This window comes from Ptychodera flava (genome assembly GCF_041260155.1).
Source record: "Ptychodera flava strain L36383 chromosome 23 unlocalized genomic scaffold, AS_Pfla_20210202 Scaffold_23__1_contigs__length_28996876_pilon, whole genome shotgun sequence".
Taxonomy (NCBI): Eukaryota; Metazoa; Hemichordata; class Enteropneusta; family Ptychoderidae; genus Ptychodera; species Ptychodera flava.
This window is the reverse complement of record NW_027248277.1, coordinates 19420413-19446878: the sequence shown is the minus strand read 5'-3', so window position 1 is coordinate 19446878 and position 26466 is coordinate 19420413. Positions and strand designations below refer to the sequence as shown.

The following is a 26466-nucleotide window of genomic DNA, read 5'->3' as shown; positions in this document are numbered from 1 at the left end:
CAAGATGGTCTCCGCCATATCATGTGATGAAAGGGCCAAGCTTGGCGCTGCTCCAAAAGATTCAAAATACATTGAGTTTATGAAGCCCTAAATGCAACTTCCGCCACTATTTTTGTCTGTTTTTGTAAAAAAACTGCATATGTTATGGGGTATATGGCAAAAATGGTTTTTCTGAAATAAGTGACTCCAAAGCCTTGGTGTACTTCCCCGTCGAAGAATGAGAAAATATCATGCAAAAATTGTTATTTTTTTCTAATTTCACAAAGTAGTATTATGTTCTTGACTAAAAGTAATTTTGATCATTAATATCAAAATCTAGGTTTGTTACCAAAACATCTAGCCCCCTCATCCTTCAACGCCATCTTAAACCAAAATGCCGATATTGTTCTACTGTTCCTACCTTGCTGTGGTGAGGGTGATTGTAGAGAAGATGAATCTTCAATAGAACCTATACCATCATCGGTTGATTGTGTATGTGGAGGTGACACAGCTGCTGTATCTGCAATAATAAGAGACTGTCAGTGACACAGTGTTGCTGTTTTGATCTTTGTTCCAGTTCTTGCTGGTCCAGCTTGAAATCAGAGCTCTAGAACAGAAAGGACCCTAGCATAGTTATTTATCTGAATGGTGAGGGCATAGTTAAAGTAGCAGCAGTTCTGTTACTCTTCATATATTATGAATAAGAAAATTACCAGAAGTATGGCTAAAAAGTCACTACAGCTACTTTTTGCTGCCCATATCTAATTTCCCAACAAACTGCAATCGTGACTTTATGAGTCTGTTAAAAAGAATCCACAGAGAATTTTTGTGGATAGTACAAAAACGTAAAATTAGCAAAATTTTAATATATATTCAATACCGAACAATTACTCTGGTTATCAGTTGATCAAACATGCAATTAAAACAGTCCTTCTTTAGTTCTACGGACAATATGCCTCCATGAATGAACCAGAAACAAAAAAACAAACCCTTCTATCAAGTTTTCATGTCACATTTTGGAAAAAATTTAATGCAAACACAAATTCAACATAACAGTTGCAAAACAAAGTGGCCTTCAGAGTGGATGAAACACTGTCTTTTACCTTTTGGCAGTTTCTAATTTCTGCCAGCCTACACCATATACACAGTATTTCTACTGTACTGAATGCTGGATGATGCAGAGCAAGACACAGAAGAGTCAATGTATATATTTTAAGCATTGGCATTGTTTATTATCCATTATTCATGAAAATACATGTCTTAAAGTGCACTCAATCTAAAACTATGGAAGTCCATCAAGCAAATGTGTGTACACTATAGCAATGCTTGACTTCTAGCAACTAGGAGCAGGTAAGATTTTGGTTTTTGAAAGTAACTGGACTTCCAGCACCGTAGTGTTCAATGCTATATTGAACAGTGCCGATCAGTGAATGGTGGTATTCAATATTTCTTTCACAGGCATCATTATGGCATTACACTACTGTGCTGGACTTCCAGTGACTTTGAAGAACAAACAACTTGCCTGATAAGTGGCTGGAAGTCCAGCATTGATAGAGTGAATATGCATATATTCGATGGGCGTCCATGCTATGCTGTTGGGATGTTGGACTTCCAAAATGGTAATACAGTGAATGTGGTACTGACAGCATTCTTGCATTTACGTGCTAATATTCCAGTATTGCTTGCATATGGAACTGCTCTACAGCAACGTTATTACTTCGAACTGTTCAATGCTGGACTTACATTACATGTATTTTGAAATAATGACAACTTACCAGATACGCGACTGGAAGTCCAGCATGTGATACAGTGAATATATGTTTGATGGACTTCCATAGTTTTAGATTGAGTGCACTTTAAGACATGTACTTTCACGAATAATGGATAATAAACAATGCCAATGCTTAAAATATATACATTGACTCTTCTGTGTCTTGCTCTGCATCATCCAGCATTCAGTACAGTAGAAATACTGTGTATATGGTGTAGGCTGGCAGAAATTAGAAACTGCCAAAAGGTAAAAGACAGTGTTATGGATAGTTTACCTGCCTTTTTCCCAATTCATCAAATGTAAAATTCTTTAAAAAACATACAAACAAGAGCATGCATTTAAATGATGCTTATAACTACAAACATTTCACTCTCCTGATGATACTGCTTTACAGTGAACGAAATGTGAGTAATCACAAGCATCATTTCACTTTACAGTCATATTAAGAGAGAGAGAGAGACAGAGAGCGAGAGCGAGAGAGTGTTAAATACAGAATGAAAGACATACAATGTATGTATATGCACATTATGATAAAAAAAGACATAATGATTAAAAAAGTTACAAAATCATGTTTGGTGTTTAAGACAAATTACACAAGCAGTGAAATCAATACCTGTCTCAGGTAGTGTGTTAGATCGCGATATGTTAAATGTAAAATTCTTTAAAACAATGGCCTAGTGGGCAACAGAGCGCCACTATATTATGTAGAGAATAGCTATTTGTGACACATACATTGATGAAGAATATGGAAATCTTTGATAGTTCACTTCAGGACGGTCTGACGAAAAATGGCATTAATAGCTGTCAAAATACCCCATTGCAGATTTTATCATAATTTGAACATACTGGTATCACACCTAGGAACATGTCTACACAATATCAAAGCTGTCATACTAGTAGTTTTTGAGAAACACATTTTTGACCAAACATGGCAAATACAAAATTGGTTTCATCATAATTTCAATGTATCACATTTTTACCATCTCTATGAACCTGTCCACTAAATATCAAAGCTATCTGACAAATGGTTTTAGAGAAATATTTTTTTGACCAAAAATTACAAAAATTTCCCTTAAAATGCAAATATGCAAATTTAACAACAATATGCACAAACCTTACTGAAGTAAGCTCAAGGAATCTCAATATCAAGTTTCAAATGAATTCCGCCAGCAATTTCAAGAAGGAAGATTTTCTGACCAAAAACAAAAAAAAATACCCGCAAAAATATATTATAAATATGCAAATGTCAATATAATTTGAATAAAACTGACTAAGGACTCCCCCAGGGACCTCCATACCGCATTTCAGAGCAATTGGATGAGTGCTATCAGAGATGATTTTTTTTCCCCTAAAAACAAAGAAAATTGCACCCCTCCCAAAATATGCAAATTGTACCACTACTTGAACAAACCTGATTGAAGTCATCCTCAGAAACCAGCATGTCAACATTTTTTCAGAGCATTCTGAAAAGCTGCTTCAAAGAACAAGATTTTTTACCAAAACTGGGCAGAATTGTCTCACAAATACAAATTTAGACATTTCACTACTCTTTGATCAAGCCTATATAAAGTTGTCCTAAAGACTGTGCATACCAAATTGCAAAGCAATTACATGAGCACTTTCAGCCAATTGTTGACAGACAAAGAGACGACAGACAACATACCTGTCCCTGGTAGAGTGTTTGATCGTAATGACTTGCTTAAAAAGGTTGTGAAGGTTTCATGACTTCCATCGATTTCAGTGTGACTTTGGAAACTTTCCTTGAAGTTTCTGGTTTCACCAGTTGCCTTTGGATTGTTTAACATCTTGCTGATCTGTTTTGACAAGTCATCGACAGAAGGTTCATAAAGGAAGTACTCTGCTCTTTCACCAAAGTACTCCTCAAGAAATTCTGCCATGGCAGTTCTCCTTGGAATCAACACAGGAAGTCCAGCAGCTATGGCCCACAATGCCTCCATTCTAAACGGCTCATCAGGTGGTATTACAAGAACATTACTTTGTTTAAGGTCCCTGTAAATCTCATCTTGAGAGCCGTATGGAGGATAAGTGTTGGATTCTATGTATGTACTTTCTAAATTGTTATTGAGAAAGTTTGCCGTGTCACTGAGATCAGCTGCTGATGACGTACGAACAAACCATTTTGGAATCTTTGCATGCATAAATTGAAACCCATTTGCTACTTGACCCACTGCTGCTGCAAGAGTTTTGAATCTCGTAGAGTCAACTTTTTTCTCTGTTATCACAGTTAGTATTTGTTTGAGGTCACTTGTTTTGGATATTTTATCTACATTGAGATCGAAGAAGGCCTTCTCTGGTCTTGGAAGATAGAGTTTATGCTTTATTTGAATATTGGTCGATTGATAAAGTTTTTTGTACTCCTCAAAGACTGTCGGTCCAACAGAGAAAACTGATGCTGCTGCTTCAGCAAATTTCAAGTGTTTGTCTCTCAAATCAGCTGATGGCGCGCCATGATTTATCAAGACAATATCTGCATCTTTGAAACAGCGTTTCCTCAAGGCAGATGCAAAGATGAATGACGTTGATGAATTTATATGTTCGACAATATAGTCAACATCCTTAAGCTTTGTGAGAGTTGAGAAGTAAATATCTGGTGATAGAAGCCATTTGAAAGACGGTTCATCATTTTCGCATGCATCTATGATGTCATCACTCAAGCACGGCAGTATCAGTTCAACTCCACTGTCAGTGGCATCTTTCTTTCCTTCTTCAGTTGCCTTCAAAACAACACAAGAGATCTCCTTTTGTTCATTTTGTGCAGCAAGACTTGCAAGTTGACAGTTGAGAGCTGACACTGTGTCTCCAACACGGGACCATCTCTCAGCCAGGAATATGGAAGTCGTTTTGTGGTATTTATCTGTGTAAAAAGAATTGTAGGATTATTCAATAATATCCATAATTTTGCTGGCACAATTTGTTTTCTCTAAAGGAGTCAATTTCATACATGTATTATCAGTGTGAATATTAAGTGATCTAGTTAGACAAGAAGTGTAGATGTTTTCTATAATACAACACGGGCAACACTTACCCGGTATATACAAAATTGTAAAGAACTCAATACAGTGTTTAGAGATCAGACAGTTGTCTTTCCTGAAGAACTTTGGATTTTAGGATTGTCAACATTATTTTGATGCCAAAATTCATATAAATTGTATTAGGCCATTCTTAAGTCTTTCTCTTCTTCCTTGTATAAGTGGCAGGTACTGTTCAACCAATTATTGTACACAGTAGGGATGTATCATATTCGAGGTATGTAAGAGTGCCTTCAACAGCATACTCCAAGTTCCAAAACTGAGTCGGACTTACAAGTCCGAGTACTCGAGCGGACTTGCATACTCCGAGTAAAACTGCTTACTCCGACTTGTATACTCCGAGTGCATGACCTACTCGGAGTTGAATACGCCAAGTTACACATGCTTAATAGAAAAAAAAAATGCTGGAAAAACACAGGAAACATTGATCTTATGATAACAAGTCATTGACAATGACATAGTCCCCACTTGTAATAGGAGTATTAGTCTTGATGGGGTAGGGAAATGAGGTCATTAAGAAGTATCACTGGAGTGTATATGTTCAGATCTATGGACACATAGGTCTATGTCATTGTTCCCAATTTGAAACAAGAGGCATGTCTAAGTTATGGTTCTAAATCGGGAAAAAAGATCAGACCTCTAGCTGTATTGGCCAGCCAAGAAATACATATGTGCATAATAAATGAGGTTACAAGATGTGACATCTTTAAGGTCTATTATCCTATCAAAATTGAAGCGTAAAGAACTTGTGGTTACTGAGTTATGCATATATATGCATATTCAAGGTCAAAGGTCATCAAGGTCACGTGACATTTTGAAAAAAAAAACATTGTATTGCTAATTAATCCATATATGCCAAAATTCAGACCTCTAGCTCTATTGGCTTGCCCACAATCATATATGGGCATAATTCAGTGTTCTCCCTGAATAAGGTAACAGGGGCGTGGAGCCCTCTTGTAAATTCCGAGCGCCCCCTTGCCAGAAATGAAAAAGATTTATTTTTTTGAAAAATAGAACAATAAAATGTACGAGATAAAAAAGTTGATGGTGATTTACAAGCAGAATGCAAGCGTGAGCGTCGATCCTGCAGGCTGCAAACGTAATTCTCATTAATCTTGCAAATCTCGCGAGTTTGTGATGTCATCTGAGATCATAAGCCCATGTGCAACTCATCGATAGCAGCCATATTTGCATGGCTCAGGCCGTAACGTTATCCACGGTCCTCCATATGACCGTGCATTAGGTAACCGACTTAGCTGAGTAAACATGCCAAGGAGCTTGAGGGTAACCAAGGACAGCAGAGTATACTGAAGTTTTTATAGGAGGTTAGAATTTCGCTTGCGTATTCCTTCCCAAAGCAAAACGACCTATTTTTAGGCTCGGCCGGACGTGTATCAGGATGAGAATACGTGAGTGTTATGTGATAATTTTGACATCGATGAATGTATGTCTGTCGCTATGTTTTCGTTTTCAAAAAATGTAATCTTCATTGAAATCAGTGAACTAGAATAAAAGTTATCGAACACTGTCTCAGATCTCTTTTCCTCTGAGTTTTTTATACGAAAAAAATCGGAAAAAATACTCCCAAGTGCCACCAAATAACACCATTTTAACCTCTGTTTTTCAAAAGCTCCTGACCTCCCCCTGCGACCGCTTACGCGGCCGCGTGTGGTGCTTCGCACCACGTCTTTCCCGCTTGTCAAGATATCCTGGGGAGAACACTGTAATTAATGAGGTAAAGCATGTGTGTCATAAGGTCTCCCATCCTACTAAATATAAAGGACATAGCACTTGTGGTACTTATTTATTGACATAATAGTGTATTCTGAGGTCAAAGGTCACAAGGTCACGTGACATTTTGTCAAAAAATTTGTATTGCCTAAGTTATCCCTATATACTAAAAATCAGACCTCTAGCTCTATTGGCTCGCTCAAATTAGATATGCACATAATTAATGAGGTACAATATGTGGCATTATAAGGTGTCCCATCATACCAAATATGAAGGGTTGTACCACTTGTGGTTCCTGAGTTATGGACAAATATGTATATTTGAGGTCAAAGGTCACCGAGGTCACGTGACATTTTGTCAAAAAATTGTATTGCTAAGTTATCCCTACATACCAAAAATCAGACCTCTTGCTCTATTGGCTTGCTCAAAATTAGATATGCGCATAATTAATGAGGAACAATATGTGGCGTCATAAGGGTCCCATCATACCAAATATGAAGGCAGTGTTCTCCACGGCGCCTTTTAAATGGGCGGTGCGCCCACTTTAATTTCACGGCCGCCCAGATAAAATCTACGCCGCCCAGTTTAATTTTCGGCCGCCCATGCTTTTGAAACCCACTGTCAGCCTTTGTTCTGGGGTGGCGGGTTTGGTTTACGGCAATGTTTTTATGCATTTCTTTTGTTGTTTCTGTATTTAATTTCAATAAAGTGTTAATTTAAATCAATAAGGCACATTTTGCTGCTGTTGTATGTGTGAATTTGTCATGTTAGTACCTCATCCAAGATACGTCACGACGATCATAGCGGAAGAAAGACCATGAGAGAAGCCTGTTTTAAAGTCTATGGCTCGACCGACTTGTCAACCCATTCACACAATAAACTGTGTGGTCGCATCAAGATCTAAGTGTTGTCTCGATTGATTTTGCCGAATTTCCCCCCCCCCCCAAGAAAGTACTTACATTCTTTTAACACCCTCAAATTCAGGGTTCTCCCCAGCCCAAAACAGCGTCACGGCCCGCGATGCTATCGTTCAACCCCTTTACTCCACCGACCCATCCAAAGAAATTGTAAAGGACAGAAAAATTGAGTAGTCAAAAGACAGCAAAAGTCAGCGACGATTTCCGCTCTTAATTGACGAAATATTTTGAAATCAAACTGATTACACATTCCCTAGATAGAGAAGTGGCAATTTGGTGAAATTTCTGTTGACTCACATCTTGAAATAAAAAGTAAACGTGGAACGAAGACATCAGTATGCTGCCGATCAACAGCGTAGCATAGCATAGCTTACAGGGAACTGTCTGTCACCGTATCGGCATTCATTGGCTGCACGTAAAAGCAACTCAACTTTCCAAGATCAAACGGTCAGTATCTTGGAAAACAGCAACATAGCAATGAAAATTGTTATAGTCAGCGGTAAAAACTCTTAACAGATGGAGCGTTAATTGCTTTAAACAAATGAAAATGCAGAGAATAAAATCCCAGATCGCGTGCGTGAATGAAAATATACTGTAAACAATTGCGGATATGACATCAGAGTGGGACTCTTCTATTTTGGTACCGGGGTGTGCAGGTCAGAGAACCCTGATAAACGTACTGAAAAACGTAGTATTTTCCTAGCGATGCTGTCACGGGAACTTGGATGTCTCATTGTTTTACATCTTTTAATAGTTTCTTTGATCTGAGCAGTTTTACCAACTTGTAACGGTATATTTTACTCTCCTAACCTTTCTTTATTTGAGTACAACAAGGGTAGGAGCTTATGCAACTTAGTGAGGATGTACTAAATTTTGAAAAAATCAGTGGAGGGCTCTGCTCCATGAGTACCCTGTTTTGTCAATTTTTGGTGAACACAAACTATATGTAAATATTATGCAAATAATTATGTAAATATTATGCAAATGATTATGCAAATTAGCTACCCACTTAATTTTTTTATTTGTGGAGAACACCGGAAGGGTGTAGCACTTGTGGTTACTGAGTTATGGACAAATATGTATATTTGAGGTCAAAGGTCACCAAGGTCACGTGACATTTTGTCAAAAAAATTGTATTGCTAAGTTATCCTTATATACCAAAAATCAGACCTCTAGCTCTATTGGCTCGCTCAAAATTAGATATGTGCATAATTAATGAGGAACAATATGTGGCGTCATAAGGTGTCCCAAATATGAAGGGTGTAGCACTTGTGGTTACTGAGTTATGGACAAATATGTATATTTGAGGTCAAAGGTCACTGAGGTCACGTGACATTTTGTCAAAGTGTCTGAGATATCTGCGTGAACGGATGGACTCACATGGATGGACTCACGGACTGACATGACCCAATCTATGAGCCCCTGGACTTTATCTGTGGGGACTAAAAACTGTGTCACCGCATCCTTTTTGCAATATGAATACAATGAGAAACTAAATTTTTATTTTTCCTTGCCTTATACATGGGGTCTATGGACTGCCTTATACATGGGAGTCTATGGACTGCCTTATGCATGGAGTCTATGGACTTCCTTATACATGGGAGTCTATGGACTGCCTTATACATGGGAGTCTATGGACTGCCTTATACATGGGAGTCTATGGACTGCCTTATACATGGGAGTCTATGGAGGTGAAAACTAAAAAGTCCTCTAACACGGCCAAATTTGATCGCATTGTGAAACAAATCGACGTGCATCTGTATGAGGTAGGGTACTATCCTTGTACCAAGTTTGAACGAAATCGCTCCAGGCGTCTCTGAGATATCTGCGTGAACGGACGGACGCACGCACGCACGGACGGACGGACGGACGCACGGACATGACCAAACCTATAAGTCCCCCCGGACGGTGTCCGTGGGGACTAAAAATTTGCAAACAGCATATACACTGCAGTACTTCAAGTCGCTCACAGAAAAGAGTTGTATAAAAAACGCGATCTGTCTGACCTCTGCTCTGTGTATCTTGTACAACACGCTCAAGTCATTGTCATTGTCAAATGTAGCTACTGTCACGCAAATTATGAGTGTGTCTTGTCTTTTCGTTTCACTACCGGATCAGATCCTGATTTGATACATGACTTGAATTGGGCACAACAACATTTCATGATCACCGAGATGCAGTGCGGCGAGTTATTAGAACACAGACGCCATTATGATAATTTAATGACCTGTTGACCTGTGATGTCATGGCCTTGGTTTGCGAGCTTGGCGAGGCCATGATAGACTTGCCCAAGCATTTTAGGCATATTTATGTCTTGATAAAATAATTAAACTAATAATTTTTCAAAATAAAATGAGTACAGTGCGCTCGTGTATGGTATGAGCCGAGTGGGAGTGACCACTTGGTCGTAAATAATGACCTGACTTGACCTGTGATGTCATGCATTGATTTGGCTAATGGAAGGATTGTGCGATATCGAACTGAGTACCTCACTGGCTGGACTTGCCTGAAGTTTATTGGTTTTACTGTAAATGTTACGTCTTAGCCATCTTTCAAAAAATTTTTGCCGTCGCCGTGGCAAGTTCAGCTTTCTTCCGACGGTAAAATCACCGTTCCTCCATGTGGAGGGACCCTGGTTAAATATACATGCGCAACAGATAACAAGACATTGTGAAAATGATTTTTTTTTTCAAAAGAGCAGATTTTCGACATATCGACCCACACTAGCCGTAAATTCTGTGTGTAATAAAATACTTATTTTTCGACAGATCGTTTTCTTGTCCAGCATGGCAAAATATGCATTTATAGGAACACGTATTACTTGGCGTATTCAAGTCCAAGTAGGTCATGAACTAGGAGTATACAAATCCAAGTAAGCAGTGTTCCTCGGAGTATGCAAGTCCGAGTCCCGGGGGGGGGGGTGGTACTTCCATTACTTGCCAATATGTATACGTGCCGCCTAATGGGGTGGGTATTTCAGCAACTTGGTCTAAAATGGGGGTATCAATTCACAGTAAACCAGGGTCTAAAATGGAGTCGATGTTTGAGTGCCACACAAAAACAAATTCCAACTGTCAGTTCCCGTCTTCCTAGCACAGGGTTTTGAGCTGCACTCAATAAGCATCGATATCTTTTTGTGTGGCAGGGGAACCATTAAAGAGACCCCTGGCTTTAGCCAAGATAAATGTAGACTTTGTTTTAAAACACTGTCACTAATTGGTCAGAATTCCATATATGGAAGAATTTTGCCCAATAGAAAATATCGAAACAAAGTGGCTCTACTACTACTCTCATAACAGGTCGACCATGGGAAAACTAGCAGTGCCTTATTGAAGTACGGCGAGGCTGCTTGTAGTTTGGAATTTTAAAAACCACCAGTTAGACTGTAACTGCAGATAAGTGATAATTCAGAAGCTGGACGAAACTTTGGTGAGGGTGAAAGATAGTTTCTTTCACTCAATTTTTTTAGTATATTTCCAAAAATGTGTTTGGGAAATCATGGCTTGGCCAGCAACAACAAAACCGTAAATGCAGTGTAGTGGTAAGCTCTGCCGGTAGCTCGGTCACGCAAATGCTTGCTTTTACCCGATTACATTTTTGCAAATTTGACACTATGACTTTTGACCTAGGTCAAAGGTCATAAGGTCTAAAATGGGGTCCTAAAATAACGAGATTTTAGGTCTAAAATGGGCCCCGGGTTTTTTACGTGCGGCCGCACACCCCTACCACTTCTCAGACCAGGTACCCCCCCCCCCCCCCCGGGTCCGAGTCTCGGACTTGCAAGTCCGACTTGGTTTTGGAACTCGGAGTGTATGGTTTGAGATACTCCTACATGCCTGCATATTCATTCGAACTGAATTAACAGTAGCATCAATGCAATGCAAAGAAATAGGGTTTGATTCAAATTCAAGGGTTAATGCCAAGTCCAGCATCATAGTGGCTCATTGTGAAGACAATGACAGATTTAAATGACCACAAAGAAGGGCATCATGTTATCCGGCATGCTTCTACAGCCACTTTGGGATGGCAAGGTATTGCGGTGTCTAAAAGATTCCATAGAAACACTTGCAGGATCCTATATCAACATGGTAACAGGCACCTACCAGACCCACAAGAGTTACTTTAAGAAATTTTGATTTTGATTTTGCTCTTCCAAATTTACCAAAAAGTAAAATGACACATTTAAAGTATAACGTTAACTTTTATGTGCTGTTTGGTGCAATATTTATATCAAATGTTATTTCATTGTGTGATTTGAGCATTTATTTCCCTTTATAATTGCTACAATTTGGATGCTTGAGAAAATAAATTGATAAAGGTTACGTATATTTGAAAACTCATAAAGAGGATTACTCCTGAAGCATCCTATATTTCAATTTGGTATTTCAAGCTATTTCAGATTTTAGGACAACCGTAATAGCATGCTGTCTTTTGTGCAAGTCCGACTATAATGTTCTGAAATGATAGTTTTTATTAGAAAGTTTGAAAAGTTTCTAACATATTACTGCTACATTTCAGGTGAAACTAAACTACTTACTTGTGTTCAACCCATCCTGCTGCCCAACATTCTGATTTCTACTGCCATGCTGTATTGTTTCAGGCTCTTCTACTGACTGTACAACGGGTTCCTGTTGAAATTCATCCAAATCTATCGAGAAGTAAAATAGCAGATATTAACTCCAGTATATCTTCATTTATGAGGTGCTGTAACCACTGCAGCATTTGTTTGGTACGACCCTTCAGCAATATCTATATCAAATATTATTTGATTGTGTGGTTTCATCATTTATTTCCCTTTATGGGTGTTAGGACTTTGACGTTAAGAAAAGAAATCGATTATGGTCTCTTAGGTCAATTTCATATTTCAATCTATTTCAAAACTCAAAACAACCTTAACGGCATCCTGTGTTTTGGGCAAGTCCAACGATAATGTTCTAAAAGTTTCTAATTTAAAAAAGTTTCTAACATCATACAAGTGTCACATTTCAGGTGAAACTCATCTACTTACCTGTGTCAAGGCCATCCTGCTGCCCAACACTCTGATTTCCATGCTCAGCCTGTTGACTAACGCTCTGACTGCCATGCTGTCTTGTTTCAGACTCTTCCACCAAGTGAACAATGGGTTCCCGTTGAACTTCATCCAAATCTATCGAGAAGTAAAAAATAACAGATATCTACTCAGGTATATCTTCATTTGTGAGGTGCTGTAAACACAACATTTTCATGGGTGTGACTCTTAAACAATATCTATATCAACTGTTATTTCACTGTGTGATTTGATCATTAATTGCCCTTTATGATTGCTTCGATTTGGATATTTTAGAAAATGAATTGATTTGGTCACCATTATTTGAAAATTTGTTTCTCAATAAACCTGTATTTTAATTCTCAGCATTTTATTCTCATGATTCAAAACTTAAGACAGCCTAGAAGGCATGCAGTGTTGTGCCCAATTCTGAAATATAGTATGCTTTAGGGATAGCCAAACCAAATATCAACCTGCTTGAAAAAGTTGAAGAAGATTATTAGGCCGTGGGCTAGAGGGGGTCTACGTGCACCCCCCCCCCCCATAGGATAACAAACCTGCATTTTTTTAGAAGCCTTGGGATCCCTAGAATACGAAATGGAATTTTAACAGAAAAATATAGGGATGCAATAGCTGTTATGGTCATGTTTTGAAGGGTACCGCAAAATCACGATTTTGCAACCCACATGCATTTTCGTCAAATCTGTCTTCTTGTAAGTCATCTGCTGAGCTTATTTTTTAACATAACCTCACTTGTTTGGTATCATTAGAAAGGCAATTTATTCCTCTTTAAGATGACATATTGTACTATGCAATATCTTCTACAGTTTTTGTGAAATATGACCAAAACTTACCCCATACCCCAAAGTTTAACATTGCAAATTACAGTAAATCTCAAATTCTACCAACTTTTTAGCTAGGCATAATAAAAATTGCAATGTTTTGTAAAAAATTGGTTTTATTTGGTACAGGGTCATGTCAGAAATTTGAAATAGACTTTTAACAGAAAAAATATTGGGACTCTACAGCTGTAACAGTCATATTTTGAAGGGTACCGCAATATCACAGTGTTGCAGATTTGCATGCATTTTTGTTTAACCTATTTTCCTATAAGTCATCTGCTGAGCTTGTTTTTGAATATAATTTAACTTGTTAGGTACAATGGAAAGGTAATTTACTAGTCTTTAAGATAACATATTGTAACATGCAATATATTGTACAGTATTCATGAAATGTGACCAAAACTCACCCCATACCCCAAAGTTTACATAGAAAATTGCAGTCAGAGCTAAAATCAAATTCTACCAACTTTTTAGCTAGACACAAAAAAATCTGGCAATTTTCGCCATTAAATCTGTTTATTTGGTACAGGGACATGTCAGAAATATGAAATAGACTTTTAACAGAAAAAATATTGGACTCTACAGCTGTAACAGTCATATTTTGAAGGGTACCGCAATATCACAGTGTTGCAGATTTGCATGCATTTTTGTTAAACCTGTCTTCCTATAAGTCATCTGCTGAGCTTGTTTTTGAATATAATCTTACTTGTTAGGTACCATTGGAAAGGTAATTTATTCGTCTTTAAGATAACATATTGTAACATGCAATATCTTGTATAGTATTCATGAAATATGACCAAAACTTACCCCATACCCCAAAGTTTACATTGAAAATTGCAGTCATAGCTAAAATCAAATTCTACCAATTTTTTAGCTAGACACAAAAAATCTGGCCATTTTTGCTATTAAATCTGTTTTATTTGGTACAACGACATGTCAGAAATATGAAATAAACTTTTAACAGAAAAAATATTGGGTCTCTACAGCTGTAACAGTCATATTTTGAAGGGTACCGCAATATCACAGTGTTGCAGATTTGCATGCATTTTTGTTAAACCTGTCTTCTTTTAAGACATTTGCTGAGCTTGTTTTTGAATATAATCTAATTTGTTAGTTACCATTAGAAAGATAATTTACTAGTCTTTAAGATGACATATTGCAACATGCAATATCTTGTATAGTATTCATGAAATATGACCAAAACTTACCCCGTACCCCAAAGTTTACGTCGAAAATTGCAGTCATACCTAAAATCAAATTCTACCAACTTTTTAGCTTGACACAAAAAATCTATTTTATTTGGTACAGGGACATGTCAGAAATATGAAATAGACTTTTAACAGAAAAAATATTGGGTCTCTACAGCTGAAACAGTCATATTTTGAAGGGTACCGCAATATCACAGTGTTGCAGATTTGCATGCATTTTTGTTAAATCTGTCTTCCTATAAGTCATCTGCTGAGCTTGTTTTTGAATATAATCTAATTTGTTAGATACCATTGGAAAGGTAATTTAATAGTCTTTAAGATAGCATATTGTTACATGGATCCCATACCCCAAAGTTTGCATTGAAAATTGGAGTCATAGCTAAAATCAAATTCTACCAATTATTTAGCTAGACACAAAAAATCTGGCCATTTTTGCTGTTAAATCTGTTTTATTTGAGTACAGGGACATGTCAGAAATATGAAATAGACTTTTAACAGAAAAAATATTTTGACTCTACAGCTGTAACAGTCATATTTTGAAGAGTCCCGCAAAATCACAGTATTGCCAACTGTGCTTATTTTAAATCGGTCTTCTTATAAGTCATCTGCTGAGCTTGATTTTTGACATAACCTGGCTTATAAGGTAACAATAGAAAGGTTATTTACTAGTCTTTAAAATGACATATTGTAATATAGAACATCTTGTTTAGATTTCATGAAATAGGGCCAAAGCTTACCCCATACCCTAAGGTTTACACAGCAAATTACACCGAATCTTAAAGAGGCACTCCCACTTGGTAACATTTTTAAAACACATTTTTTTAATGCCAACGGTCGATATTTGACGTGGCGACTCCGCGCGGATCACGAGATATCGATAAAAACATGTCATTTCCCGAGCGTATTTTTCACATCCCGAAGTTTTACGATCGTTTCTGGTTATGACCCGAAATCCCCCGAAAGTGTGTTGTTGTGCTGATTGACGATATTCTAAGGAGTCCCAAAACGTTTCGAATGACGCAATTAATTTACCTCCTACTGCGATGACTTTATATACATCATTATCAATGCCTTTACCTCTGGTAATTCTTTTTTAAAACTTCTCCTTAGTTTTTGTCGTTTTTATTTTCTTTATCAGTTGTATTAAATTTTTAAACAATTCCACATAGATATCAGTAAATTATTATATACTAATAATTTACGTGTAAAATATTCGTTGCCTCTGATGACTACATTTTGTCGTCTGCCACACAGTTACGCGTGGTTAGATACATAGCGGCCGCCGCGTGTGGTATGCGCGCATACCACGCGGCGGCCACTATGCATACTATGTATCAACCGCACCTATCTGTGCTAGTCACCTATGCGAATTCTGGTGGAATCAGCAAACTTTTTTTGGCCGAGTCAGTAGGACTTGGCTTTCTCCCATGGGACATGACTGCTCACCGACGCGAGTGGTACTGCTGTGGCGTACAGCAGCGTCAGCGTAGACTCGTACTCCATAGCTTAGTTGACAATGGCCCTAGTGCCAAACGTTCTATGTTCGGAAGCTGAATTCAGGTGGGCCACCGGAATTCAAACTTTAACTTTTTTGAGGACATGTTTTTATCGATATCTCGTGATGCGCGCACAGTCGCCACGTCAAATATCGCCCGTTGGCATTAAAAAAATGTGTTTTAAAAATGTTAATCGGGAGTGCCTCTTTAAACTCCACCATTTTTTTTACAATTTATTAACTTTGTATCCAAAGGGCAATGCCTGTATGCAACCTATGAAATCTGTGATTTTGTTAAAAAAGTGTGTCACAAATATGAATTAACTTTAAACAGGAATATAATATGATTTTGTAGCCTTTTGGATCATATTTGGAAGGGTACCCAGGTATCATGGCAAATTTGCCGAAACACATACATTTGCCATACGGTATATGGGTTCCCCCTCCAAAAATGATCCAAATGGCTACTAAATAGTATCATCTTCCCGTTAAAAGTTTATTTCATACTTGTGACATACTTTTGTAACAAACAAATCAGATTTCATACAAGAATTGCCTTTTGTATTATGTGTAGCAAAAAATGGTAGAATTTAAGATAAGCCGTAATTTGCGATTTGAACTTTTGGGGTATGGGGTAAAGTTTGACCATATTTCAGGAAAACTATGAAGGACATTGCATATTACAATATGTCATCTGAAGACGAATAAATTACCCCACTAATGATACCCTACAAGCCAGGTTATGTTACAAAATAAGCTCGGCAGATGGCTTACAAAGAGAATAATTTAACAAAAAAGGTGCCAGTGTGGGGTACTGCAATTTTGCATTACCCTTCAAAATATGGTGTTACAACTATACAATCCAAATATTTTTTTCTTTTAAAGTCTATTTCACATTTCTGACATAACCCAGTACCAAATACAACAGATTTAATACCAAAACAGTGCCCTTTTTATCATGTCTAGCTAAAAATTTGCGGAATTTGATCACGTTAGCTATGACAGTACTTTCTATATAAACCATGGGTATGGGGTAAGTTTTGGTCATATGTCATGAAAATTATACAAGATATTGCATGTTACTATATTTCATTTTAAAGGCGAGTAAATTACCTTTTTAATGATACCTAACATACCATGTTGTATTCAAAAACAAGCTCAGCAGACAACTTACAAGAAGACAGGTTTAACAAAAACTCATGCCAGTCAACAATATTGTGATTCTGTAGTATACTTCAAAAAATGACTGTTACAGCTCTAACATCCCCATATTTTTTCTGTTAAAATATTATTTTATATTTCTAACATGTTTCAGTACCAAGTAAAACAGATTTTATACAAAACATTGCTGTTTTTATTGTGTGTAGGTAAAAACTCAGTAGAATTTGACGTGAGCTATGACAGTATCTTTGGATATACACTTTGTATGGGGAAAGTTTTTGTCATACTTCATGAAAACTATACAAGATATTGCATATTACAATATGTCATTTAAAACACTACTTGATTACCTTTCTAATGAATCCTATCAAGCCAGGTTATAATCAATAACAACCTCAGCAGATGACTTATAGGAAGACAGATTTAACAAAAACGCATTCAGGTCAGTAATACTGAGATTTTGCTGTACCCATAAAAATATGGCTGTTACAGCTATAGAATCCCAATATTTTTTCTGTTAAAAGTCTACTTCATATTGTTAACATGTCCCCGTACCAAATAAAATGGATTTAATACAAAACATTGCCCAATTCTTTTATGTCTACATAAAAAATTGCATATTACATTTGATTTTAGCTATGACAGCGTTAACAAAAATGCATGCAAATCTGCAACACTGTGATATTGCGGTACCCTCCAAAATCTGACTGTTACAGCTGTAAAGTCCCAATATTTTTTCTGTTAAAAGTCTATTTCATATTTCTGACATATCCCTGTACCAAATAAAACAGATTTAATAGCAAAAATGGCCAGATTTTTTGTGTCTAGCTAAAAAATTGGTAGAATTTGATTTTAGCTATGACTGCAATTTTCAATGTAAACTTTGGGGTATTGGGTAAGTTTTGGTCATATTTCATGAATACTATACAAGATATTGCATGTTGAATATGTCATCTTAAAGACTAGTAAGTTATCTTTCTAACGATACCTAACAAGTATGGTTATATTCAAAAACAAGCTCAGCAGATGACTTATAGGAAGACAGGTTTAACAAAATGCATGCAAATCTGCAACACTGTGATATTGCTGTACCCTTCAAAATATGACTGTTACAGCTGTAGAGTCCCAATATTTTTCTGTTAAAAGTCTATTTCATATTTCTGACATGACCCTGTACCAAATAAAACCAATTTCATACAAAGCATTGCATTTTTTATTATGCCTAGCTATAAAATTGGTAGAATTTGAGATTTACTGTAATTTGCAATGTTAATCTTTAGGGTATGGGGTAAGTTTTGGTCATATTTCACATAAACTGTAAAAGATATTGCATGTTGCAATACGTCATCTTAAAGACTAGTAAATTATCTTTCTAATGATACCTAACAAAAGTGGTTATGTTAAAAAATAAGCTCAGCAGATGGCTTACAAGAAGACAGATTTGACGAAAATGCAATTGGGTTGCAAAATTGTGATTTTGCGGTACCCTTCAAAACATGACCCTAACAGCTATTACATCCCTTATTTTTTCTGTTAAAATTCCATTTCGTATTCTAGGGATCCCAAGGCTTCTGAAAAATACAGGTTTGTTATCCTGTGGGCTGGGGGGTGCACGTAGACCCCCTCGGCCCACAGACTATATTAAATGTGTTATGACGTCATTTTCGCAGTACGGAAGTGCCACCTATCAGAATTCCTCAGAGAAGCTTCACCTTTTTCTAGAAATCACATGTGTTGTAGCTGGATGAGGATTTTAAAGAGGCACTCCCACTTGGTAACATTTTTAAAACACATTTTTTTAATGCCAACGGTCGATATTTGACGTGGCGACTGCGCGCGGATCGCGAGATATCGATAAAAACATGTCATTTCCCGAGCGTATTTTTCACATCCCGAAATTTTACGATCGTTTCTGATTTTGACCCGAAATCCCCCGAAGGTTTGTTGTTGTGCTGATTGACGATATTCTAGGGAGTCTACAATAAGTTCGAACGACGCAATTAATTTACTTCCCATTGCAAAGACTTTATATACAGCATTATGCCATTACCTCAGGTAAGTTTTGTAAAACTTCTCCTTAGTTTTTGTCATTTTCATTGTTCTAAATCAGTTGTACTATATTTTTAACCAATACCACATAAACATCAGTTTTTACGTGTCAAATATTAGCTGCCTCTGATGACTACATTTTGTTGTACACAGTTGGACACAGTACGCCACGCGCGTGGTATGCGTCTATGCATACCACTTGGCGGCCGCTATGTATCAACCGCACGTAACTGTGCTAGTCACCTATGCGAATTCTGGTGGAATCAAACTTTGTTTTCCGTTTTTTCTCAGAGTCAGTAAGACTCGGCTTTCCCCCGGGGAGCATGACCGATTGCCGATGGGAGTGGTACTGTGGCATACAGCAGCGTTAGCATAGACTCGTACTCCATAGCTTAGTAGACAATGGCCCCAGTGCCGAAAGTTCGATGTTCGGAAGCTGAATTTAGGTGGGCCACCGGAATTCAAACTTTTACTTTTTTGAGGACATGTTTTTATCGATATCTCGTGATCCGCGCGCAGTCGCCACGTCAAATATCGACCGTTGGCATTAAAAAATGTGCTTTAAAAATGTTACCAAGTGGGAGTGCCACTTTAAAAAAGACCAGAAAAATGGGTGTTCCCATTCTACTTCTTGAAATAATTTACATTCAATTACCCATTACCCCATGAATTTGAACACCATACATGACTTTCAGGGACATATGACTCTTTCAAGGAAAACAAAATCATGGTGAATAACAATATTATTTCATTTCACTTGTGATTCTATAATATATCCTCTACATATAGTATTTCCAGTACAAGCACCATGGATGAAGTTACTGATCCAATAACAAAGATGCCACCTATTACTGTATTAAAACTTATGAAAAAATGCTGAGTCAGCATCAGTGGTTTGTCAAAGGAAAAACATACAATTATGATTCTGTCTAAAAATCAAGCACGGTGACATGGTAATTGTTTATATATTTTTTAATAAAGCATCTTTCAATGGATCATTTGTGAAAGTTTCAGGAAACTGATAATACTGTTAGTACGTTTTCTGACATTTCTACATGCAATTCTATGCCACATTTTGCGTAGGCCCTGGGTAGCCTACTACCTCAAAGTGTTTTTCTAATCCCTTTCATTATGGATTGTCAAACTCCAATGAAGTCCTTTGCTGGCAAAGGTCTTTGCATACTTAGTTTAAAAAACAGTGTGCCAACGTTTACCAGCCACAATTTGCAGAGGCAGTGTTTTTTCTTAGGGTTTCAAATTATCGTAGAATACATTTTAGAAATCTGGATAATAATCATTGGTATATCCGTAATACTTAGAGGCAGGCATGTTTATATCGGAAGTTGTTGATGAGACTCCCTAGATCGGAAAACTTAGCAAATGTACCTAAACACGAAATTTTACGTCATCATCTGGGCATGTTTCGCAGCATGCTTTGCAGAGAAAATAGAAAATAGGGTGCATGGGGGAAGGAAAAGCTCCATATGCCTGATTTTTATATTTGTTTTCGTGTATATCTTCAACAGTCGCACTTTCTGTGCAAAAAGTAATGATGAAAGTTTTTCTGGCATAAATATAAACCTTTATATACAGCTAATGAAATTTTGGGTGGACTATCCTTTTAAGGTGAAACTAAAATACTTACCTTTGTTTACGTCATGCTGTTGACTAATGCTCTGGTTTCCTGCTGTTTTCTTTCAAATTCTTCCACCAACCTAACCAAGGGTTCTCGTTTTATACTTCCGAGAAGTTCTTTCAACAGGATAAGATTTCCGTTACCTATGCAACCAAGCTCCTCGAGTTTGATAAAGAGTTCATTTGCATCGGCCAATCCTTCGAGAGCTTTAATCGGAATCTGTTTGCCCTTCACAAGTCCATACAAAGACCTTTGTTCTTCCACTGATATTTGTTGAGATATTTCAAGGAATAAACGTCGAAGTGGATCAACTTTCTCAGCCATTTTGATCTGATAAAAATAAACAGATAAATTACATGTTATATTCTGAACATCACCTCTGTCTGTTGTGAAGACGTACTCTGAAAGTTTACATCATAAAGAGTTCAACATACCATGCAATGTGGTCCCCATTGACTTTTCTGCACTGAAGTATTAAAAATGTTATATAAGGAGATTCATAGCATGTTGCTTGTGAAATAGATATTTGTCCTCATAAGCGCCATTTCCTGAGCTGGCAACAAACTATTTCTATCATTTTTTTATTAAACTAAAGAATGACACAGGTACCTGTGTGGTCATGATGACATACAGTATCAACATTAACGACAGACAGTACAGACAGAAAAAGCAGAACTGCTTTCAGCGTTTCATGGCTAGTTCCTTGCTATAAACATGTCAATTTAAATCTGATGCTATGATGTCATACTTGCAAAAGTGGGCAGAAGCTGCAACTTGATGATTTTTGCAATATTTCTATCAGTATATGCAGTTTCTTGCTGTCTCCCTATGTACAGCATGCTCAAAACACACAAATTCAGTTTGTCGACAAAGCCTGTATATATATAAATATGTATTAGGTGATAATTTAATTAGAGTCCAGACTGACAGTCAGTTGTCAGTGATACAAATGCATGGTACACATACACAGGCTGTTATAGCAAGCTGAATACTCGACAGTTCAACATGCTGTACGGAGTAGAACAAGAACGCAGTTGTATAAACTGAACACAAATATTGTCAAAATTTTACATGTCAGTTGAAGAAGAGTTTGGGTCAAATGACGCTCATGACAGTGAAACATACAGTATACTTGTCAAGGCTCGAAAATTAACGGTGGTCTTGCGTCCAAAGACCACCATTTTTTCATTTTGGACCACCAAAATTCAAATGTTGGTGGTCCAAATGGACCACAACTTACGTCAGAAATTTTTGAAGACGACGTACTTGGCCCGCACTACATTGCCTGAACGTGGTTCAATGCAGGACAAAAGTAGAACATATGCACCTGCTTGCAAGTGACATTTATCGATATTGCAACATTTTAGACTTTAGCAGACCGCAGCACTTTATGCAACATTGTATTTCATCATCACAAAACGTCATGTCAATCAGTTCTGTACAGACATGGCACTACAGATGCAAAAAATTCGAGAATCGATCGAGTCTACGTTGTTGTAACACAATACAGTTAATGGTCATTACGTCGCATGTTATTTGGAAAGTGTTTACGGATGACCATTTAGAATCTGTCGTCGGGTTGCATTCTTGAGAGGTCCCGCTGAACTTTGAACAGTATCTGCTTTTTGTTGGCCCTTTGAAAACACTAATTTCGTAGTCAGAAGGTATTTTCTTTGAACATGATCTCATTGGGCTGCTCAACGATCATATACGGGACATGCATCACGGCATGGCAAACGTTCAGCTACACTTGAAGCCCCCACGTTGTTGTTTTTTGCTAGGAAACCCCCAAGTTCTACAGAAAAGACTGCCCAGCTCACTTCAGATACTGATTCCTACCGTGCGCATTTGAATACATTTTACGCAAATAAAAACTCAGTTGCGTAAAATCGTACGCAAGTTTTGAAATTGTAACGGAAACGCTGCCCAGGCCCATTCGTGTTCAGGCAGTGTTCAAATCGGGTTCTGTTACTGGTTGCTATTGGTTTTTATGAGTGGAAGTATTTTGACTCTCTATAGTAGATAATAAAGTTCAGAAAAAATAATATTGTGAATTTCAAGTTCAATGGAGCAAATAGTTGGATTTTTGTCATCATAATTGTTAACAGCCGATACCTGGCGGAATAATTTTGAACATAAGAGTATGTGAACTGACAACTCAAAATCATCTTAAGGTAGCGTGATAGGTTAGTATGACAATTGTTATATTACGGACCACTACATTTTTAATTTGGACCACCAAATATTTTTTAGGTGGTCCACATGGACCACCACATTTGAAATTTAATTTCGAGCCCTGCTTGTACCCAAGATCAGGCCAGAGAGCAACACATGAAAGACCAGCAGACTTGAAAAGTTATTAGGGATTTTGAATTCTGGCATATAAGAATAATCAAATATTAAAGAAAAAGATGCAAGGGTAAATGATACCTGGAGTAAGCCAATGATAAAATGCTACAACTGTTCCTTTGAAATTTGTTTTCTGCACGTTTCAAATCAGGTAAAATTATTTTGGTGTAATAAAGGAGCATTAAAAAACAGAGTTGTTTTGTTGACATTGTTCTAAATACTTTTGTTCCCTCTGACTGAAATAAAACTGAAATTCATCAACTTATATGTCAATTCCTAGAACTTATGAATGTCAATTATGGCAGTCAGGTTGGGGCTGTGAAATCCGGCAATTTCAGTTGAACACACAAAAGCATACATCTATGGCCTAGTTATCAGGACTTAAACAGCACTGCTTCAGTCACTTAAAAGACAATTGATCATTTGACTGCCAGTATTACTCACTGATTTGAAATAAAAAATCTTCAATAAGCGAAAGGAGCTGCACTGTATTAGTTGGGTGCATTTAGCTGTAGACAGTGGAGCAGTTGTTTCATAAAAAAGTATAAAACAGCAAGTATTAAACCGACACACACCTTGCTGTAGCATAATGGCTGGTGCTCTTTCAACCAAGTCAGGTGATATATGGGAGCCAATGGGGTGTCAGCAACCAATCTAGCTGCCCGATATCTACATAAACATATTATAAGTAGCGACTTTCAAGAGCTAGTGGGGAGGGGTAAATACACATAATTTTCGGAAAAATTCCATCCAAGCCGACTTTGTCGCTTAGGAACAGTGCCGTGACAACGTAACGACGTGAACGCTCAATGTTTGATATACTCACAGTGATATACTTTAATAAAGTTTACTTCACACACGGTTGACGCCATTGGATGGCCACAGCATAGCGCCTTACCAGTGCAGAAAATATTGAACGAATGACTACCGTGAATACAAACACTTCTATCAGACACGCAACAATTTGATATCTGGCATTCGACCCATTTCAATTTTCTATGGTAACTGGCCATGCTATGAATGTAATTTGTACATGTCAGACAATTAGCATATTGTCAAGAAACGGCGAATTGTACAAGGAAGTAGCTAGCTGAATGTGACCTTACACGACCTTTGAGCGCATTGTTGTTCACCCAGTCAGATCGTACACACCTGTACTTGCTGACGTGACGCGTCACCAAGGCTAAATGATTCAATGGCTATTGACAAAGGTTGAGACGACCCAAACTAGCCAAAATAGCCAAACCACCATAAACCACCATAAACGACCCATATCATCAGTAAACGACCTAAAATAAGCACAGGGATGAAATATGTCTCAGATTTCTGGAGAAACCGCCCCAAAAACGGCGAAAAACCAGCCGGCATTTTCGATCATTGCAAATTCCTATACATGCCATCAACGAGTTAAGGGGTTCGGTTTGTTTCTTCAATAGAGGGCGCTGTGCAAGATTGTTACTGCTTTTACAACGTAAAGTGTAGCACAGGGAATTTCCCCGTTGTCGTGTTTAGTGGCTTACCAAGGAATGAGATCAAAGTTTTAGTTTATTACATTTTTTACAGCTCATTCACATTTTTTTTGATACCAACATTAATTTATTTGAATAAATTCTACAAACCAAATATTAAGATAACATGTGCCGTGGCCCTGGTTCCATACATGTACATACACATACCTGCATATATGTGCATGCATGCATGCATGCACACAAACATATATATGCGTGCATGCAGGTTACCATGGAAAGTTGAAGATCTAGCAAATAACAGATTAAGTGGGTGGTCGCTTTAAAAAAACAGCGCCCTCACATGGCCATATTGATACAAGGGCATATTACAGGAAACATGCATGTCTACATTTATATGTGGAGATCCGACACACACACATACATACATACATACATACATACATACATACATACACATATACATGCATGCATGCATATACACACACATACATACATACATACATACATACATACATACATACATACATACATACATACATACATAGGCAGGCTGACAGATAATGAATGTAGACTCGGACTCTAAGCACGTGGCATTATCAACATCACGCAGGACTTTCAACTGCATAAAGGTTTTAATTTCAAAAGTTTGAAGCTTTAAAATTTTTTTCACAAACAAGTCATCATCAATAATACAGCTGCATCCACCTGATAGAGGTGTTTGAATTATCATGGTGACTGAATAACACATGTAGTAGACTTGTGCTTCAAAATACATGAAACAATAAAAAAAATTCTTCATTCACTTGGCTGGATGTACTCAAAGTGGATCCATTTTTCAATTACACATATTACCCACAGCAGACATGGCATTAAATGGCAAGATAGAACTGCTTTGAAAAAGCGCCCTCCTTCGGTGAGCCCAGTTACGATGCTGAAGTTATTTTGTTTTCAGTTGTGTCATCGAAATGAGCCCCACAACTTGGTAATTGATAGTACCAACAACATGGCTGCCCGCAATTCTGTCGACGGTTTCTCCAGAAGGTGGAGTTTTATTGTATCCCTGAATACCTAGAATGTTTGTTTTAGGTCGTTTACTTGATGATATGGGTCGTTTTTGGTGGTTTATGCTGGTTTGGCTAATTTTGGCTAGTTTGGGTCGTCTCAACCTTTGTCAATAGCCATGATTCAATACGGATTTCAGATTTGTTTATTCCGTAAACATGTATCGTGCCCAGTAATGTTTCTTTGTTATTGACGTGCTTATGTCTGTAATAATGGAAACTGTAGCAACCTACCTGATTTTAGGTTATTGCAGTGTAGACGGCCGAAGGTGTACAGATGTCCGCCTCTTCAAGGGCGGCCATTTTGTGAATGTCATCACAACGTTATTGCGCCATCTACGTCGATATCAAGTTTTCAGTAAAGCCGCAGTCAACCACAACCAGCGGCAAGGGATGTTAACGTTGGAAAAAATTTCCTTCGCCTACTTTTACAGGAAATAAAAGCAAGGATAAATGAATAAATAAAAATAAATAAATAAAAATAACAATAATAAATAAATAAATAAATAAATAAATAAATAAATAAATAAATAAATAGATAAATAATGTAGAAGAAAACGGATTCCATTAGAATTGAAATAAATAACTCAACAATACATGAAACTTATTTAAGATGCACTTTAGTGAGTAGTTTATTTATTTAATATTTATTTATTTATTTATTTATTTATTTATTTATTTATTTATTTATTTATTCGTTTGTTTATTAATTTGTTTATTTA

The 26466-nt window shown here is 37.2% G+C and overlaps 2 protein-coding genes across 2 annotated transcripts in view; both read right to left on the bottom strand.

Moving 5' to 3' along the window:
- Positions 1-21189, bottom strand: part of LOC139123811 (uncharacterized) — a 133457-nt gene extending 112268 nt beyond the window's left edge. The window contains exons 1-5 of the mRNA XM_070689963.1: positions 21009-21189; positions 12457-12594; positions 11986-12096; positions 3414-4625; positions 401-499 (exon numbers count right to left, since the gene is read on the bottom strand). Coding sequence (XP_070546064.1) covers positions 401-499; positions 3414-4625; positions 11986-12096; positions 12457-12594; positions 21009-21189 — 1741 coding nt within the window. The remainder of the gene's footprint in view (positions 1-400; positions 500-3413; positions 4626-11985; positions 12097-12456; positions 12595-21008) is intronic.
- The window catches only part of LOC139123566 (uncharacterized), a 101603-nt gene extending 75547 nt beyond the window's left edge, over positions 1-26056 (bottom strand). Inside the window, exons 1-2 of the mRNA XM_070689735.1 lie at positions 25979-26056; positions 20875-21195 (exon numbers count right to left, since the gene is read on the bottom strand). The gene's annotated coding sequence lies outside the window, so the exon portion shown is untranslated. The remainder of the gene's footprint in view (positions 1-20874; positions 21196-25978) is intronic.
- Positions 26057-26466: the final 410 nt, after the last annotated feature.